At 57.5% G+C, this 16492-nt stretch overlaps 2 protein-coding genes across 14 annotated transcripts in view; one reads left to right on the top strand and one right to left on the bottom strand.

The window, feature by feature from the left end:
- SFI1 (SFI1 centrin binding protein) overlaps positions 1–8418 on the top strand; it is a 103349-nt gene extending 94931 nt beyond the window's left edge. Inside the window, exons 24-33 of the mRNA XM_015081480.3 lie at positions 2521–2681; positions 3131–3205; positions 4079–4153; positions 4278–4454; positions 4532–4791; positions 5541–5645; positions 5743–5974; positions 7213–7544; positions 8021–8132; positions 8205–8418. Of these exons, the coding sequence (XP_014936966.2) occupies positions 2521–2681; positions 3131–3205; positions 4079–4153; positions 4278–4454; positions 4532–4791; positions 5541–5645; positions 5743–5974; positions 7213–7544; positions 8021–8132; positions 8205–8309 (1634 nt within the window). The 3' untranslated portion in view covers positions 8310–8418. The remainder of the gene's footprint in view (positions 1–2520; positions 2682–3130; positions 3206–4078; positions 4154–4277; positions 4455–4531; positions 4792–5540; positions 5646–5742; positions 5975–7212; positions 7545–8020; positions 8133–8204) is intronic.
- Positions 8365–16492, bottom strand: part of PISD (phosphatidylserine decarboxylase) — a 35619-nt gene continuing 27491 nt past the window's right edge. For 4 of the 13 annotated variants that reach the window (XM_027050737.2, XM_027050736.2, XM_027050738.2 and 1 more), the window contains exons 2-8: positions 14630–14878; positions 12920–13085; positions 11284–11520; positions 10979–11117; positions 10628–10774; positions 10247–10407; positions 8365–9651 (exon numbers count right to left, since the gene is read on the bottom strand). In XM_027050737.2, coding sequence (XP_026906538.1) covers positions 9427–9651; positions 10247–10407; positions 10628–10774; positions 10979–11117; positions 11284–11520; positions 12920–13085; positions 14630–14679 — 1125 coding nt within the window. In that variant the 5' untranslated portion in view covers positions 14680–14878 and the 3' untranslated portion in view covers positions 8365–9426. Of the gene's footprint in view, positions 9652–10246; positions 10408–10627; positions 10775–10978; positions 11118–11283; positions 11521–12919; positions 13086–14629; positions 15722–16492 lie in introns of all 13 variants that reach the window. The other 9 variants (XM_053206033.1, XM_027050733.2, XM_027050735.2 and 6 more) reach the window with 4 other exon arrangements.

Raw genomic sequence — 16492 nt, 5'->3', positions numbered from 1 at the left:
GACACCAGTCCTACTGTATCAAGAGGTCCACTCTACTACAGGATGGGGTCAGTTAATTGTGCTGACCCCCTTGCTAAATAATACACCAACCCTGAGGTTCCAGGATGAACATAAACGTGGGAAGGGGTAACTGTTCAACCTAGTACATCATAGCATTCTGTTCCCAACCAATCCCAGCCAAACACTTCGTGTTCATTTTTTTTAATGTTTATTTTTGAGAGAAAGAGAGTGTTTGTGGGGGTGGGCAGAGAGGGAGAGAGGGAATCCCAAGGAAGCTCTGAGCTGTCAGCGAAGAGCCTGACACAGGAGTCGAACTCACAAACCATGAGATCATAAACCAAGATCAGATGCTTAACTAACTGAGCCACTCTGGTGTCCCAACCAGTTTATGTTCAAATGCAAGACCAAGGCTTAAAATCTAATTCTTTTTTTTTTAAGTTTATTATTTATTTTGAGAGGGGGGGGGAGGAGGAGCAGAGAAAGAGGGAGAGTGAGAGAATCCCAAACAGGCTCCACATTGTCAGTACAGAGCCCAACGCAGGGCTCAAACTCACGAAGCATGAGCTCCTGACCTGAGCTGAAATCAAGAGTTGGATGCTTAACTGACTGAGCCATCCAGGTACCCAAAAATCTAATTCTTAAAGAGGGGTCAAAGGTGGGGTGGTTTCAATTGGAAAGTCATTCCAGGGGCTGGCTGCTTCTCAGGTCAGCCCCATCACATAGGATCCTGCTTCCTTGTATGTTTAGGGAGCAGTGGCCTTGGGCAGTCTGAATACTTCTATAAAAAGCCTGGAGTAGATGGTCCAGACAGGAGCAGAGATGAGATGCAGGGAAACTGAGATCCCTGTCCCTGAAGTGGGGTATCCAGCACTCTGAGGGGAAAACCAGTGCTTAGAGTAAATAAAGATACAACTGGAAGTGAAAACAAATGGAAATGGTTTAAATCAGACCATAGGGAAAACAGATCAAGTTGTTAGTTTGCTCCAGGACAAAAATTGATCAACTTTGGTTGGGTTCTGGCTTTGGTTGTGTTGATAAACACAGATCTTTGCTTTCCTCTGGCCAGAACCCTGGGGTCAAACATCCCACACCTGCTCCACCCCTAATGTGCTTCTCTATGTCCTCACGCTGCCCTTCACCCCAGAAACCAGTGCTGCGTTTCCAGTTCACTCCAAAAAAGAAGCTGAGGGGCTCAGCTCATCCCTTGGCCTCTATTTGGACAGAGCTTTGGCATCAAGGGCTGCAGAGGCCTTGTCAGTGCCAGTGTGGGTCAGGCATCCACACTCGGCCCAGGTGGTCACGGTGGGTGTTAGAGGTGACAGGCGTGGGGTGCAGCCTGAAGCTGCTTCTCTGCAGGGCCAAGGGGCAGGCAGTTTCCGTAGAAGGGAGTGACACCGTGTGGTGGGCCCTGCGTGGGGCCATTACAGGTGATACAAAGGATTTGGGAGGCCACGTGACAAGACGCTGTGCTCTCAGCAAACTGCAGATGCACACAGTACCTGTGGAACCATTTTTGGGCTTAGTTAAGGCCTCGGGTCTCAGGCACACCTTGGAAGCCCAAGGATGGGGCCCAGTGCTGGGGGAGGATGAACTCAGGGCAAGGCGTCATAAAACACATTCAACAGAATGCCTAGTACAGGCGGGGTCAGATGCTGGCTGTGTGACCTCGCCAAGTATTCTTTGAGCCTCAGTTTCTCCATCTGTAAAATGGGAGTAATAGTACCTGCCTCTTGGGGTGGTCCTGTGGGTTCAGTGAGACACAGTAGGCACACTTGAAGCAGTACCCAGCACGTATCAGCACTTGGTACTAATGCTCACCTCCAGGCGTGTGAATCCTCCTTCCCTGCCCTCTCCAGCAAGTCCCAGAGGACACCCCATCTTGGCATCAGTTCCCTGGTACCAACCCTCTTCTGTTGTCTCTAAAAGAAACTTCTCTCAGGGCCTAAGAAAAGGGAAAAACCTGAAAGAAAAAAATAAAAACAAAAAACAGAAGAAAGTGCTTGCTCCCTCAAGGGAGAATCTGGTGACATAAACAGAATGCATTATGTAGCCTCTGCCTGCCTGCAGTGCCCACAGTGGCAGAGGACATGGCCCAGCAGACACTGTGCCTGGCTTGAGCTGCCTGGACCAAGCCTTTGTTTCCTCCCGGGCAAAATCGAGTCATGGCGCCCCACTCCCTCAGACCGAGGCAAAGGTCTTATCCACACCCCCGGCAGCATCCTGAGGACACTCTGCAGGGGTGCTGCAGACCCGTGGCTGCTGTGGACAGGCTGGTGGCTCTGGAAGGCCCTTGCAGTAAACAGCAGACCTGGTTCCGTCCTCCAGGGTGCTCACAGCCACTGAAGGTGGCCAGAGCTGTCCTCAGAGTGGCCACTGTCTGCATGTGGAGGTTTTACTGAGTGCAGCTGACGCCCCAGTTCCACCCCCACACGACCTTTTCTGCTCTCTGAATTTCCACCATTGCAGAGTTGTCCGTAGAAACCCTCCAAAAGAGCAAACTCTGACTCAGATCTGCCTTAGGATGTCTCAGGACCTGGTTTCAGCGCTGGCGGGACCGAGGCCAGAGGGCAGCCCAGCGGAGAGCCCAGCTCGAGAGGGCAGCTGGGCATCACCACCGGTGGCTGCTGCTGCAGGCCATGGCCCAGTGGAAGGTGCACCATCTGGGCTGTGTCAGGAAGCGGGTGAGGCAGGCGGCAGCTCCCCACGTGCCGCTGTACAGAGGGGGTGCTCCAGGCTGGGAGACGACCATCTGGGGAAAAGGAGGGCCTTTCTGTAGAACCCACGACCACCAGGATGGGTGCTGGGTAGTTGGGATCCTGTAGGCACAAGATTACCGGAGCCTTTCTGAGAAGACTGAGGGAAACCAGTTTCAGGGTCGGGTCTCCCCCAGGCAGAAGATAGCCCAGCAGAGAGATCTGATTCATTCTGAAACATGGGATATCAGACCTGGGAGACCTCCAGAGTCCCGTAGACACCCATGCCTGGTATGGGAGGCCCTTGGCTTCCTCCAGAACTCCTCTTCCTGGGGATGGGAGGACAATTCACTTGGGCCCAGAGCCTTTCACCCTCTGGCTGCACCCAGGTGTTTGTGATACAGGGCCCTGATTGCTTTTGTCTGCTCTCTTCCCAGCTCCTGCAGAGGCAGGGTGCCCAGCTCCTGGCCCAGACTCTTAGCCGGGCCTACTTCCGCCAATGGAAACAACAGGTGGGAGCCAGCAAGAAGCCCCTTCCCCTTCCCACTGCCTCCCAAGCCCATGTTTAACTTTTTTTAAATTATTATTTTCATTTCTTTTAAGTAATCTGTACACCCAATGTGGGGCTTGAACTCATGACCCTGAGATCAAGAATTGCATGCTCCGAGGTGCCTGGGTGCCTCGGTTAAGCATCCGACTTCGGCTCAGGTCTTGATCTTGCATTTCGTGAGTTTGAGCCCCGCATCGGGCTCTGTGTTGACAGCTCAGAGCCTGGGACCTGCTTCAGATTCTGTCTCCCTCTCTGTCTGCCCCTCTCCCACTTGCACTCTGTTTCTCTCTCAAAAAAAATATTAATAGCATTAAAAAAATTAAAAAAGAGTCTCACACTCTACTGACTGGAGCCAGCTGGGCACCCCCACATTTAACATTTTTAATTCCATCCTCATCCTAGGGCCCCCCCAACCTTAATCATTTCCTAGCACTGCCACTTCTTCTACCTGTGACCTGTACAAGCTCAAGTCACTTCAGGGCCTGATTTCTACAGTGTCACATTAGAAAATATTTCAGGGGTAATATCCAAAAAATTAACATGAAATGCATGTCTTTCCCAAGGACTTGATAAAACACCAGGCAGGATTGCATCATGCCCAGCAAACCTTCATGTGCAGGTGTCTGGTGAGCCCAGCACACCGTCCCAAGCTGCTCCCTTCCCTAGGAGCTTTTGCCTTTGTTCTTCCCAAAGGATCACTCCTTGGCCCACCAGCACTGGGCCCTTTCTAATGGAAGGAGGGCAGCGAGAAAAGGGTCTCAGAGTGACCAGGACGCTGTGGTCAGGGCAGCCTCCTTAAAGGCTAAACTTCCATAGTCCTCTTTTTGACCCCTAGCTGGCGAACAGGAAGCGAGAGCAGCGGGGCACGGCCCGGGCCTTGTGGTTCTGGTCCTTCTCACTACAGGCAAAGGTAAGGGGGGCTCCACACCCCACTGCCCCTGCCTCTCCAGGAGAGGGCCATGCCTCAAAGGAGGGCACACCTCCAGGGGGAGGCTTAAGCAAGGTGAACTGGGCCTCATCTCCTTTCCCTGGAGGTGTGGGCCGCGTGGCTGGGCTTGGTACTGGAAAGGAGGAGAAAGAAGGCGCGACTGGAGCGAGCTGTTCAGGCCTACCACCAGCAGCTCCTTCAGGAAGGTGCCACACGCCTCTTACGGTTTGCAGCCAGCATGCAGGCCTTCCGGCAGCAGCTGCATGCCCAGCAGCAGGTGCAGGTGAGCCCTGGGTCCTCCACCCCTTCTCCTGGGGAACAGGCAGGACCAGGCATGACCTGACCAGAGGCCTGTTGCAGGCGGCCCACAGTCTCCACCGTGTGGTCCATCGCTGTGCCATGCTGTGGAAACAGAAGGTTCTGGGCCAGGGCAGGGAGCCTCAGCCCCTGACATCCACCATGCCCAGCAGGAGAGTGACATTTGACAGTCCCCTTTCCACCTGTGTTGCTGCTGGGGCTGGGGATGCCGCCCTGGAGGCCAAGAGGACACGAGATCCTCAGTCACGGGGAGCTCTGGGCAGCTTGGCCCTGGCTGCTGGAGACTCCCAACTTCTAGAGCTGTGAGTAGCCCAACCCTCACCTCGTCCTCCTTTCTTCCTGTCTGGGCAGAGGCTTGGACTGTACAGGAGGGAGGTCATGGCTGAGCTGCTTGGACCCCTCTCCAGTAGAATCCTGTCACATCCCTCCCATTCCCATTGGGTCCCAACTGACAGGACCGCATCCTCTGTTCCTGCAGAGCATGGGGGAGAGAACATGTAGTTTTAGGAAAAGGAATATAGGCTGTAGGGCAGCCCCGCCCTTGTGCCCCCAGACCTTCCAGTCTCCCTGCTTCTCCACGTACAGCTGAGAAATGGGCTCCCTCTCGGAAACCCTACTGCTTGTGACCTGGCCCATTCCTGCACACCGGCTCCAAGTGACCAGCACTACCTGAGCCTGGCAGAGAGGTTACCTGTGGTGGGGGCGAGGGGGGGGTTTTGGGTACTGGACTGGGCCTCAGTCCTTTCTGCCTCCCTTACCCCCAGCCCTGATAGGGTCTGACCATGATGAGCCTGCTCCCACTCTGATGTGGGAGGAGCACCAGGTTGCTATAGAGGTCAAGTGAGATGATGTGGGTGAGGCATCCCCACGTCGTCAGGCTCACTTCATTGGAATTACTGGAAGTACTATATGGCCCAGGATCACTTCCGGTTCACCGCTTACCTTGGGCAAGAGCCTCTCCTTCTCTGGCCCTCAGTCTCCCTGTAAGATTGGAGGGGTCAGACTGGGTGCCCCAAGCAGCGTAGAGGAACAGGCCTGTGTTTCTTCCCAGCAATGCTGCCCGCTTGGCAAGAAAGCAGCCTCGACGCCCACATTTCCTGCTGGAGCCCGTGCAGAGCCAGGGGCCCCTGGGGTGTCGCACCCTTGGGAGACCAGGGTATGTTTTATGGTCCTAGGGTGAGTGGCCCCCTTTCCCTCCTGGTCCTCAGGAGGGTACTGTGGCCTGACCACCTCCTGCCCCTCCCTCTGCGTAGGCCTGAGGCACCGTGGGAGTGTAACCCAGGTGTGACCCAGCCAGCGGGCCCTTCCCTGATGACGCCTTGCCTGCCAGAGGCCTGGACAGCACTGGTCCCAGGCAGCCCCCTGCCCCAGCCCAAGACCCTACCAAGTCACCCTGGCCCAAAGTTGCCCCCCACATTGAATATGGGCCCAGAACTGCTGCCCCCTTCCTCCTTCATGCCATGTGGGGTGGAAGCACCTGCCAGGGTAAGTCCTCCTGGTCACCTGGGGTCTCATTCTTTGGTCTGGCCTTCAGTGCTCTTCCTCATGTGCTCGGTGCTGTAGCCGGAGCTGTACTCACTGCTTCCAGAGCACTGCCAGCTCAGGAGGATGCAGCGAGGCCACTCATGCATTCACCAAGTATAGGTGTCCCTGTCCTAGGGACACAGTATGGAAAGGCTGCTAAGGCCCCCCTTGTGAAGCTTCTATCCTAGAGGTAGAGACCAAAGAGCCCCAGACATAGATGAAGACACTGCAGATCATGGAGGGTCCTGCAGGCCCTGGGGGAATGTCTGGATTTTAAGGAAAGTAGGAAATGGTGGGGGCCTGTTGGCTGCTGTGTTCCCGTGGCCCAGCGGAAGGTGCTGGGAGCCAAGATCAGGTGGTGGCTGTGGGCAGAGCCCATCGTGGGAGGCAGACTAGGCAGGACCTGCTCTGATGCTCCGATGGGTTTGATAAGGGTGAGGAGGGAATCCAGGATGGCTCCTGGGTTTCTGGCTTGAGTAACTCCAGGAAAAACGAGTTCTTTTACTGAAAGAGGGAAATGGGGGTAGGGAGCCCATTTGGGGTAAAGCCTGAAGAGTTTATCTTAAACCTGTCAAATCTGAGATAAAGCAACAAGATTCTGGGTGTGGTCAGGGCTGGAGAGCAAAACTCAGTCCACATAAGGTGAAGGTAAACCCTTGGGACCTAAAGAGGTCACCTGGGAGGAAAGGGGCAGAGGCTCCTGAGGGCATGTGACATACAAGTGAAGAGTCTGGGCAGGGATGGCCAGGTGGTAGAGAAGGTCCCAGTGCTTGGTAACGGAGGAGACGGCAGCAGGGTTGGGACACCCCCAGAGTTGGTGCCCGAAGAGAGCTGGTCAGTCGTCACCAGAAAGGAACGGAAGGTGTGGGGTTTGACGAGGATAGTTGCCTTTGACCACTTTTCTCCCTGAAGCGCAGGATCGCCGCTCAGAGTGAGGGGAGGGTAAAACAGCTGCTTGGGGAGGTAAAGAGCCAGGCTCTGGGGAAGGGGCGGGACTGGCCTGCACAGGTGTGGAGTGTTCCTTGAGCTGCTTGTGGGACGTCCTCCTATCAGGTCCTAAGAAAGGGGCAGAGCCAGGGCCAGACTAGGTGAGCTGGCTAGGTCAAGTCCTGTGGCCTCACCTCCCCATACCCCTGCAGTGGGTAGCCTGGGTGCCCCTCCCCAGCCTTCCTTCCTGCTCATCTGTCCTCCCTTTACAGGCATCTACACAGCCCATCACCCCTGGGCTTGTGCCCCAGGCCTCTCCATCTGCAGCCAGTGTCCCCCACCCCCACCTGCTGCTTCCTGGGGACTTCACAGGCACTGGGCCCGGGCCAGGCTCTGCAGGCACAGGTGTGTGCCTAAGGCCTGTCCACACTGTGAGCGCTCAGGCCCCTGCCCGGAATCCCTCCATCCAGCCGTGGCGTAGCCGGGAGGGTGACCAAGATCAAGCTTATTCTCCTGTTACCATGGGCCATACTGACCTGGAGGCCGAGCTTGAGGGCATCCAGCAGCAACTGCAGGACTACCAGACCATGAAGCAGAACCTCTCGTAAGACCCAGAAAAACCCCAGCCGTGTCCCCAGAACTGGCTGCCAGGTTCCTTGGGGTGTTTTGCCTGTGCCCACCCCCCACACGTGGCACCTTTGTCCCTCAGTCCAGCTCAGGTCTGCCTCACCTGTGGGACAGAGGATAAAGGGGAGCAAAACTTTCCACCTAAGTCAAGTGCGAGGCCAGCGGTCCAGTGACTGTGCACGATGAAGGTGCAGAAAAGACAGGCCTGTGCACAGGGGGCTGTCCTGTCTTGTCTGTGATCCAGGTCCAGAGCCTGTCTCCCCCCACGCCCAGGAGCAGGGATGGGGAGGAGTTCCACCAGGGCCCACCTGAGTTGCCTGAGCTGGTGGTGGAAGCTGACAGAGGAACAGAACCCTCCCTGTCCCAACCAGAAGTAGCAGATGTGCTGCTTCCCTAGCTGGAGGCACTGCCAAGGGCCTGGCCAGGCTGGCAGCAGATGTCTCACTCCCTCAGGTCCTGCCAGCGGCAAGCCAGAAGCCTGCGCCGGTGGCTGGAACTGAGCCAGGAGGAGCCCAGGCCTGAGGACCATGAAGCAGAGCAGCAGGTGCAGGAAGAACTGCAGGAGGTGAGACCCCAGGCAGCCCTGGGACAGCTCCCTTGGCTGTGCTTTGTCTCAGCTCAGCCTCCCGTCCCCCAGGTGGAGTTGCAGATCCAGCAGCTGGCCTCTGAGCTCCAGGCCCAACGCCAACCCATTCGTTCCTGCATCGCCCGCGTCCAGGTCCTGCGGCGGGCTCTGTGCTAGTCATTGCCCCAGGGAGGCCTCAGCCCACCTCCAGGAACAGAACGCAAAGCTGCAATGAGTTTTATTTTTTATTTCAAAATGTTGCGATTAAATGAATTACTGTTCAGAAGTCTCCCACTTTTCATACAAAAATACTGTGCTACTGATACAGTTGAAAGAGTTCAAATGGCTTCTCCTGCAGGAGAAATTCACAGCGTCCCCAGGAAACCTGAACCCTGGTCCCACTGTCGGTGGCTCCCTAAGGATTGTGTACCTGTTACCTGGGGACAGGTGTGGTAGGCACGGACCCGCCCCCTCCCAATACACCAAGGCTCCTCCTCTGCTTCCAACACAAGCCCCTGAATCAACAGCAGCAACTTACCATGTTTTATGTGGGTCTGGATATGAGTGGGGGACAAGCTCTCCCCTGGCCCCCATAGGTCACCCCTGCCTGCCTGTCCATTCACTTTGGACACCGTTCAGGGGATTCAGTAACTGGTCTTGCTTACTGGAAAGAGGACTTGCCAGCTCCGGAAGGTCACTCAATGGGACCTGCTAAGCGCCATGCCATTAGACCCCCTCAGAAGACACTGGCAGAGTCCAGGATGATGCATTCAGCCACAAGTGCAGAGAGACAGCTTTTCCCAAACAAGCAGGGTGGGATGAATTGGGAACAGAAAGCAGTTGTGTTAAAGGCCACATGGCCCTGCTCTGGGGGCAGCACAGCCCAGTCAGTGCAGGAAAGGCAGAAGGGGAGGCCAAAAAGCAGTGCTGGGGATACATAACCACTTCTGTCTTACAACAGAAATCAAGACCAACTGAACACCCAGCCAGGAGACACAGGGTCTCCAGTTTATACAGATTAAAAAAATCTCCAAAAGGGAATTTGAGATCATCTTGGCCTACATGTTCTTTCTCTTTAGAGTGGGAAGGGGGGACCACATAGGTCCAGGGTCAACAGGGGCTCTGACCTCATCTACATCTCTGGGACAGCAGAAACTAGTCACCCAGGTCCTGCCTGGTCAGACTCCACAGCCCTGAGACCCCTCCCTGACCAGCCGCGGAGGCTCCCCTCTAAAAGACCCTCCTGTTTCTGTTTGAAAAAGCTCCCACAGTAGCCACCACCAGGAGAGAGGCTCTAGAGGGAGCCCAGAGCCTCCCCAAACCGAATCTTCTGTCCAGCTTTCAGCTTAAAGTTGAAGTCCTTGGGGGCCTCGAAGATGAGCACGATGGTAGAGCCCAGGTTGAACTCGCCCAGGTGCTCTCCCTTGCGCATGGGGATGCCCTCCTTGTTGGCATGCGTCACGAAGCTGAAGTCATTGTAGGAACCCTTGCTGTAGCGCGGGCTATTTGTGTGCAGGTCCTGTGGGAGGCCAGAGGCACAGCATGTGGAGTCTGCTCCTGGACTCGGAACATACCTCTGCTGCCTGTCCCCAACCCAGACTGGAAAGGGAGCTAGGGACAGTGACTTGATGGGCCAGGTCTAACCACAGTCCCCAGTATCAGCTGTGAACTGGGACCCAGAAAGACAGAGGAATCAGACCCAACTCTCCTCCAGCATCCAGGGTGGGTGAGGCGCAGTCACAAGCTGACACCAAGAAAGGCAGCTCCCGGGGAAGGACAGGCAGTGGCCACCCTCTCACACGCTCAGCCTCCAAGCAGCACGCCTCACCCTGAGCTCAATGTTCTTGCTGGGTTCCCAGCAGAGGCAAAGTGCAGGCTGGGAGGTTAACCCCCTCCCTCTCTAACCACCTCCAGATGAGCCAGTGGCAGCACATCTGGGGTTGGGGCTGGCAGAGCAGGAGCCCAGGACCCAGCCCTTCCTCAGGGCAGCTGCTCAGCAGAGCCAGGCCTAGCAGGGGCCCATCTAGAACTTACAGTCCCAATAGATCTGGCTGCATGGAAGAGGAGGTGAGGGAACTCCAAGTGGCCCAGCCCTTGGGCCTGGCTCTGCTTACCCGGTCAAAGTAGATGCGTATAGAGCCCACATTGGTGGCCCCCACGGCCGTCAGCGAGAAGAAGCCGTGTTTCCAGTCCCCGGTGAGGACCACCCGTTCATTGTGGCAAAAGAGCTCTTTGATCCAGCGGGCCATGCCGGGGTTCACGGACATCAGGGAGCCTGTGGGGGTAGGGACACTGTTATTCCCCACCCAGCAAGAAGACCAGCCTCCCAGAGTCCCATGTCCACCCATATCATTCCAAATGCAGAGTGGGCTAGACCCCAGGCTGCACCTTGCTGCCCACATCCAGCCGGACTAAAGCAGTCACCTCCCCACCTCAGCACCCCAAATGTGGAGCCCCGGTCCCTTGACACCAAAAAGCGGGAGGCTCTGGCCAACCTGGGAAGTGGCGCCGGTGGGAAACGGTCCAGTCAGTGGGAGAATGGAAGCAGTGGTAGTCCCCGGGGGCCAGGTAGATGACACAGTGGTAGAGCTCATTGCCTTCTCGAGTGACCAGCTGGTTCCTGAAGGAGCCGCAGGGGGTAGCTGTGGGGGGCAGACACGAGGGCCAGGCTCTCAGACAAGCACCTGAGCCTGTGTAGTCTGGACGTGGGCTCCAGGGACGCCATGAAGCTCCACACAGTGATTCCTGGCCCTTCCCTCCCCAACCCATTCACGTCCTTCTCCCGGACACCCAGCCCAGCACTGCTGCAGCAGGGCCGTGGGGGCCACCACCAGGCACCAACCCACCTGGAGGGAAGGGCAGGTCCTCTGTGGAGATGCGTGGACCCAGGAACGACTCCAGCGAGTAGGTGACCCCCTTCACCTGCTCCACTTCGCAGTTCTTCACCTGCCCAAAGTTCAGGATCTTCCCATCCGATGGGCTGATCTGAAAGGGCAGAGAAAGGCTTGCCACTAAGGGAGGCAGGGGGACTCCCCCAGCCTGAGAGGAGTACCCATGGGCCACCAGTGGAGGCTGCCGGGACTGGTTCCCAAAGACACAGGTGACAATCCCGTTTCTGGAGGGAGGAGTGGAGGGCAGGATTGGGCCTCACCACGCTGTGCAGGCCACACACGGGCCGGGCCTGCGGCTTCAGCTTGCGCCGGAAGAACTCGCTGAGGTTGCGATAGTGGTGCAGGTCCTCCACGGCGGCCTCCTTCATGTTTACCCCGAAGGTCCAGATATACAGGCTGTACACAGGCCTGCGCAGCCAGTGCGGCAGCTCCACCTGGTTGAGGCGGCCCCAGGCCCGCGACAGCAGGCGCGTCGGCACTGACTTGTACAGGGCCACCTGCAGGCCACAGACAGGCAGATGAGTGGGCCGCCCTGCGTGCCCCCTGCCACCCCCCAGTCAGCCACCACCTCTGGCCACCTGGGCACCCGCGATGGCTTTGTGATGTGGTTGTTTCCTACTAGGAACCAGACTGAGCTTCCCAAATATTCTCACAGACCAAATACTGGCCGAGACTGTGACACAGTGACCTAAACTCAGTATTTCAGTCATTTTATACACAGGTCTAACAGCAACTGCCCTGGTCCCCAGGAGAAACTGGCCAGCACAGTCTCACTTCTTAAGGAAAGGAGGAGCATAAATGGCTCTGATACCTGCACAGAGACGCTGTGGCAGAAAGGGGCAGGACCCTGGGTGCAGGCGAAAGTTCACAGCCCAAAGCACACATTCTGGTCCAAACAGAAAGCGGAGGGAATATGGCCCGCACAAGGTCGGGGACTTTCATATGAGGATGCACTGTATCACTGTCACCCCCACCCCAGCCGGCAAGCACCCCTGGACACAGCTGCGCCCTACCCAGCCTGCCTGAGCTCCGAGGCACTCTACTGTGAGAGACTGGTCCACAAAGCTGTCTGCACCTGGGGCTGCTGCCCCGAGGCACAGGGGAATCGGCCCCAGCTGTCTCTGTTGGCACCGCGGGCCAAACTCCCAGGGCCAGGCGACCTGGAGGGGGAGCGCCTCTTAAACCCCAGGTGCCGCTGCCACAGTGGGACCTGCCTCTAATTGGCAGCTGCTGCCTGTCAGCCCGACCTAGACACCAAGTCCCGGCGGTGTAAGTATAATTTCATTCCAACTTTAAACACCTCTACAGTGCACTGAGCTAATGGCTCCCCAAACTCCTCACAGCTGACGTGCCCGTCTCAGCATAGGGTGCCCTACTTGGGGTCAGCCTGCCCAGAGAGCCCAGGGCAAGGGAGCCGGCCCTCTAGGGAATGGTGGCCAGGTCGCTCCCTCATCCAGCTCTGCCTGGGCTCCTACATCCTCAAAGGCATCCAGACCCTAAGGGGCCCAGACAGGCACCAGCCTTCCTGAATCACCCTCTGGCATCCTGGAATTGATTCACATTCTTCTCAAAATCACCTCTGAGCTCTCTTCTACCTGAACCCAGGGAATCAGACACCATTTTCTGAATGCCCAGTGTGGGTTCCTCTCAGAAACAGAGCCCCTAAATGGCACAAATGCAGGCAAGGAAAACAGGCGGTGCACAGCAAGCCCTCAGGGCCACCAACCAGCCTGGCCTTCCCAACCAACTCGCCTGTCAAGATGACCAACCAGGGGGCTCAGCACCCACATCATCACCTCTAATCTGACAACTGTTTCTTTCTCTGTTTCCGTGTCCTGGGTCCCAACCTCAGGCCTGCGCCCAGGACGGCCGGGCCAGCAGTCTGTGCACACTTACCCTGCTCACGGGCCTCCATCCCACCCGGCTGAGCGGTCTGAGGGCACCGAAGGGCAGGAGGTAGTAGAGGACCGTCAGGGGCCAGGAGCGCAGTTTCAGGGCAGGTCTGGACATACAGCTCAACTGTCCCAGCCTCCGCCTCAGTGCCAGCTGGGGGAAGTGCAACCTGCAGAGCAGATGTCCGCGCACAGCCAGGTCAGCAGTCAGGGTCTGGGAGGCCCCACCCCACCCTCAGCAAGTTTGCCTCTCTATGGAGTCCAGCAGCACTGCCATGGCCCCTCAACACAAGCCCATTCTGAGTTGGGGGCTCAGCTGCCTCTGGTCAGCAGACTCACATCCCAGTCTCACCCACCTGCCTACCAGCTTAGGAGGACTAGGAATCAGGGGCAGCATGGGGAAGACGGGGTGCACAGCCTGCCTCACAGCCCCCAACTCCTGGGGCCAGCTCTGCCCACAGAGGCGCCAGGAAGACAGTCTGATCTGGAGCCCCAACAGTGCAGAAGCACAGAGCAGCAGGGAGCTACGGCTACCATTGCACTGCAGGATCTGGGAAAATCTCTTCAAGGCTCTGGGCTTCTTGTTTCCTCATCAGATAAATTAAGGGATTGGGCCTGGCAAGACCCCAAAAGAAAACACCCATGAACGTGTACCTGCACACACGCACACCCCTAACAGCTACAGCTCCATCCACCTGCCTGGTCTTTCTACATCACATCAGGTTCTCCAAAACAGACCCAGAGGTTGGTGGGGGGAACCTCCCCAGAAACCCTGAGACCGCCTCCCAGGTCTGCCGGGGTCACACACCTCAGCCAAACCCCTCCTTTCAACAAAGCCCAAATTCAGTGCATTCAGCACAGGCTCAGCCTTGCGGGGATCTGAGGCTGGGTGGGCCTTTTCACCAGAACCCTGGCCTCCTGAGACACAACAGGGACACCCAAGTCCCCTGGTCTCATGCCTAAGCACTAGAAAATGTTCCTGAAGCCCCAGTGCAGCCATCAGAAGACCACCTTCCCACCCGCTCTGAGAATGTCCCCAGGCCTAAGTTTCCTCATTTGCAAAAAGACTGCATTCAACTGGATAATCTGAGGCTCCCATCCACTCTCAGAGAAGCCATGTCCTCTGCCCCCAGTTGCTGAACAAACCAAGGAACAAAGAGGCATCTCAGCTGATACCAAAAAGAAAAAAATGGAGAGCCAAGCTGATGGCTGGGCACCTGCTATTCAATGATGGCAATGGAAGATGCCTCTTTCCACAGCTCACCAGACTCCCTGCGTTCATTCTCTCCCAACCCACCCCACCCCACTGTGTTTTCAAAAGGTTCAGGAAGGTAGTAGGGGCCAAACAAAGCTGAACAAACTCCTGCTGTCCCCAGGGCTTCCCCCACCCGCCCTGATCACTGCAGAAGCCCAGGGACCAATCCTAGAAGAGTGGCACCTCTCCAGAGCAGGGTGGGGAGCGCCTGGGGGTGGGGGCCTGGGAGCAGCAATTAGGGAGCAGCAGACACTAGGCCACCAGCCCGCTCCGCCTCCCCAGGTACCTGAAGCGGGCTCTCCGACTCAGGCCCCCCGGGCCGGGCCCCTCCAGCCTCGGGGGCTGATCCCCCTGCCCCCTGCCGCCACCTCCACCTCGGGGCCGCTGGACGTGAACTCTGACCTTCCGGAGGTCGTGGCGGGGCACAGTGAGGTTAGGACGCGGCCGGCAGCATCTCACCATTTCGCTGCTGGTAGCTCCGGTCCTCGCCGAGCCTCTGACTGACACATGGTGGGCGGCGCCAGGCACACTCGCCTTTGTTTCTCCTCCTTCCTCCCTTCCCCCCAGCCAGGAGCTCCTGCGCTGTCACCACTCCTCAGGCTGGCCGCCTCGTGGCTGGTGGGCCGCTTCCCAGCTCAGTTGGGTCCTGTGGCTCACTGGGCGCAGCTTAGAGGTTGGGGCTATCGTGAAGACAGGCACTGGTCACACCTGCTTGGGAAGCAGTGGGGGCCTGAGGCCTTGGACACAAGCCCCTGCCCTCCACCCACTCTGTCCCCAGGCTGGGCCACCTGCCCCCTCCAGCGCAGCGAGCTAATGCCAGAGAAGGGACCAGGCGCCTGTGGGCGCAAGAAGCACAAGCTTGGAATCTGAGCCCTGTGCTCCAGGCGGGCACCCAGCGTCAGCCTGTCTGCAGCTCGAGCGGCCCCTCCCTCACCAGGACCTGACCCATTTTCCATTCAGGTGACAAAACAGCATCTGAGGAATGAGGGAGCGGGAAGACAAGAGAGACACGGTGGGTGGGGGTCAGACGCTGGAAACCTGACCTGCTCCAGCTCTCTCACCAGCCCCCCACAGCAAGGCGTCAGAGCCTCCCATCCCGGCACAGACCCCCCAAGGCCTCCTCAGCAGATTAGCACACTCATGACGTGATCTGAGGGAATACCAACCAGGACTGAAGCCTAAACCAGCCCCTCACTCCGATCTTTGCTGTGGACAGCACTCTGGCCCTGCCTGGTGATCTGGGAGGACACGCCCACAGGCCCTCACAGATAATAGGAAAGGAGAGCAAACATTCCACAGTTGTTGCTGTCTGAGCCCAGGGATAGTCAAGGACCCAACCAGCCTGGCCTCCAATCCCAACTGCAGGCTACAGAGGACAGGCACTTGCCACCATCTTTAGACGCAGAGATGCAGAAGCTCCCAAGGCAGAAAGCTGACCCAGCAGAGGTCAGCTGGTGGCTGGTGGGCCGCTTCCCAGCTCAGTTGGGTCCTGTGGCTCACTGGGCGCAGCTTAGAGGTTGCGGCTATCGTGAAGATAGGCACTGGTCACACCTGCTTGGGAAGCAGTGGGGGCCTGAGGCTTCGGACACAGGCCCCTGCCCTCCACCCACTCTGTCCCCAAGCTGGGCCACCTGCCTGCTCCAGAGCAGTCCCAGGCCAAATGCTGACCCCCGCACAGCCAACTGACTCACAACAGAACAAGAGGCCCCACTCAGACCCGGCTCCACCCACACAAGGGTGAATGTCTGATGCCCTGGCAAAGGCACCTCAGCCAGAGGTGAAAATGCCAGTCCCTGGCGAGTCAAATCCCTGGGAGTGTAGTGTGCAGTGGGAGCCAGCACAGGTTGAGTAACATCCGAAAGTAAGCATGGATTTCCAGCCCTGACCAAGGAAGTGGCAAGGCCTGGCCACCCTGGACCCAGACCCCTCCAGCAGAGATCATCCCCAGGCCACTCACCTGAGTGGCAGGAAGGACAGCTCACTATGGGTGGGCACCTGGTCTCAGCCAGAAGCGGATACGCACAGGAGCCTCCTCTGACCTAAGGGCCAGGCCCCGGGACCCATGGACACCACTGTGTCTGTCCCTCACCCATGCTGAGCCTCCTAACTTTCCCATCTGTGACAGGTCACTTCAACTATATCACCCATGTACTGAGCACACACCCCACCCCTCCATGGCCCACCAGGCAATGGGGCCCCACAATGGCCTCCTGTCAGCTCCCCAGGCCCAAAGGGGTGACAGGCAGTCAGGACTAGGCACAGTGCTTGAAGTGCTTGACTTCTAGGACAAGGCTCTTGCCCCCACTCGAGAAAACTCAGACT

This window comes from Acinonyx jubatus, chromosome D3 (genome assembly GCF_027475565.1).
Source record: "Acinonyx jubatus isolate Ajub_Pintada_27869175 chromosome D3, VMU_Ajub_asm_v1.0, whole genome shotgun sequence".
In the NCBI taxonomy this organism is placed as follows: Eukaryota; Metazoa; Chordata; class Mammalia; order Carnivora; family Felidae; genus Acinonyx; species Acinonyx jubatus.
The sequence above is the reverse complement of the archived record's forward strand: the minus strand, read 5'-3'. Positions and strand labels throughout refer to the sequence as shown.